The sequence below is a fragment of the Gavialis gangeticus genome, unplaced genomic scaffold (genome assembly GCF_001723915.1).
Source record: "Gavialis gangeticus isolate Ggan-Ray unplaced genomic scaffold, GavGan_comp1, whole genome shotgun sequence".
Classification (NCBI taxonomy): domain Eukaryota; kingdom Metazoa; phylum Chordata; order Crocodylia; family Gavialidae; genus Gavialis; species Gavialis gangeticus.
Window position 1 is genome coordinate 13,115,920 of NW_017729015.1, and position 2,597 is coordinate 13,118,516.

The 2,597-nt window shown below is 43.3% G+C and overlaps 1 protein-coding gene across 3 annotated transcripts in view; it reads left to right on the forward strand.

The window, feature by feature from the left end:
- CSMD2 (CUB and Sushi multiple domains 2) overlaps positions 1 to 2,597 on the forward strand; it is a 795,490-nt gene that overhangs the window by 528,854 nt on the left and 264,039 nt on the right. For all 3 annotated transcript variants that reach the window (XM_019512241.1, XM_019512243.1, XM_019512242.1), the window contains one exon: positions 1,095 to 1,421. In XM_019512241.1, coding sequence (XP_019367786.1) covers positions 1,095 to 1,421 — 327 coding nt within the window. The remainder of the gene's footprint in view (positions 1 to 1,094; positions 1,422 to 2,597) is intronic.

Here is a 2,597-nt window from a genome sequence, read left to right on the forward strand (position 1 = left end):
CCCACCCCCTTTTCTTCAAACAAAAACCATTAGCTGCAAGCAAAGTGTGCACAAAAGCAATTAAGCACAAAAATAGTGTAAACAACTGCTGTAGGCAAAACAAAATGTAAATAGCTGTAAAATGGGAGGGGGGGCAAAATAAAATTAAAAAGCAAAACCCAATAAAAAGCAGGTTAAAAAAAAAGAGGCTAACGGTAACAAAAAATAACAAATTAATTTTAAAAACTTGCTGTAAATGGCCATTAGTAAAAATCCGGAACATAACTACATCAAAATATACAAAAAAGCGCTATAAAAAAATCATAAAAGCCTTAAAAAAAACCCTGAAGTTTAAATAGCTGTCATCAAGCCAAAAATAAAACCAGGCCAGTCAAAACCCATCAATAATGTCTAATCAGCTAAGTCATCATGCATCATTGCAAGGGCCTGCAACTGTTTGGGGTTTGCTTAAGCCGTGGTATTGCTTGTGCATTCAATAAATTTAAAGCTCAAATAAAATCACCAATCATTTCTTTCTGTTCACACCAGCCCTTTAATCAAACTTAAGTTGTAAGAGCCCCTGCTGAGCTCCCCTGCAGTCGCCTGTCCCTGGGCTGCGGCAGTCGCGCTGTTGACAGCAGTGTAGACTTGTCCTCAGTCCTGTTCAAGGGTATTCACCTTGCAAGGCACAGGATCCCTTCCTGGATGTATCCCACTGTATCCTACAGCGCTTGTGTGAAAAGGTCCAGTCTCTGCTTTGGAGATGTGGTGTGACATCCCCTGCAGGAGTGGTGAAACCTGACAGTGCCAGAGCTTCAGATATTATAGGAAAAAAAATAGAATAAATAAAACAATATAATCCCCGATGGGAAAATGTATTGACTTTTTGAAACCAAGGACAAACCGTAGAGTGATGATGTTTCTTCCTCCCCTTATACATAAATCACTGACATCCAGCAGTGAATGGAGCACTGGTCTTTTCTCTCATTAAATTGTCTCAAAGGAAAAAGTATTCTGTATTTTCATGGAGAGCGTAGCCTGGAGGGAGGGGGATGTGGCAAGTACAGGCTGTAAGAACCAGGTGTGCCTGGATTGATGGTGGTTTCTCATTGCAGTTTCCTGCTTTTTCAACTTCACCACCCCAGCCGGGATTGTCCTCTCGCCAAACTACCCTGAAGAATACGGAAGCAGCTTGCACTGCGTTTGGTTAATTATAGCTAAGCCCGAGAGCCGGATTCACTTGGCTTTCAATGACTTTGATGTGGAGCCTCAGTTTGATTTCCTAGCTGTGAAAGATGGCGGGACAGCTGAATCCCCCGTGCTGGGGACCTTCTCAGGGAACCAGATCCCTTCCTCGCTGACCAGCAGCGGTCACGTAGCCAGGCTGGAGTTCCAGACAGACCACTCCATGGAGAAAAGGGGCTTCAACATCACCTTCACCAGTAAGTGCAGAATCCTACTTTTCAGGTCAATTGATCATCTTGGGTAGACCACAATGGGAGTAACTCTAGTAATATTAGTGGGGATTTCCTTGGAGTTGCGGTGGATGCAGTTGAGACCAGAAAATGAGTGAGGAGTCAGGACTTAAAGGTTTCTTCTCTGCTGTGGTAGTATAGTCTAATGGTGAGAAGAGTGGACCGAGAAGCAAAATTATTTGCTCAGTTTCCACTGATGAGAACTGGTAAGTAGAGCTATGGGGATGCACTGTGCAACTCTGGCTGTGTCACTGTGCATCCTGCCTCAGTTTCCCCGACTAGATCATGAGAGTACTTACCTGACCGAGTTTTAATTGGTGGAAACTTGTGAAGTGCTTTGCACTCTTTTGGCTGAAAGGTGCTGTATCAGTGGCTAGGAATATAATTTTCTACTTGCACCCTGACTTTTGCAACGATGCGAAGGTAGAAGGAGGGAGAACACGCGACACAGCGAAGGACTGGAATAGACACGGCTATATCTGACAACACACAAATTCAGGCCTTCAAAGTTCAAGTGAATGCAAGCTGCCATAGCAATTTACCCTCACATTATCCTGTAATTTTCTAAAGAACATTATTAAACCTATTCAGCAGAAATGATAAACGACTTAAGTTATAACAGCAGTGAGCAGTGCAGCTAAATTAATAGTCTCTCTAGCTGATGATTGCAAATCAGCTATTCTAGAAAAAAAAAAAATTGTAGGGCTTAAGAAATCATTTGCCACAACTGATTGGGCTGTTGGCTTAGCAGGCAGGGTGGCCTGCTTTGGCTTGATACCTCCGGGGAAACTGTGCCCATGCCCTCCATAAATGTTGCTTTTCATTGCTGTTCAGGATGTTGGGAGGGTGATTTCTGCAGCAACCTGGTTGTGCCTTGAAGCACATGATGGGTGTCTGGGATGGAGAATTCCACAAATCTCCGTCACTTCAGGAAGAGGCATTTGAACCAAATGTTCAGCTGCTCTAAACAAATCCAGCTCTTGCCTGATTCAATTTTCCCCATGTACACCGGCAAAGAAGTTGGCCTTCTCTTTCTCCCCCTGGGATCCTTCCTAAATTGCCAGCCACTCAGCTTTCCCAAGTGCATGATCTCTTGTTTTTCTCCCATTAGCTGGCAAGATTAAAAAAAAAAAAAAAAAAAAA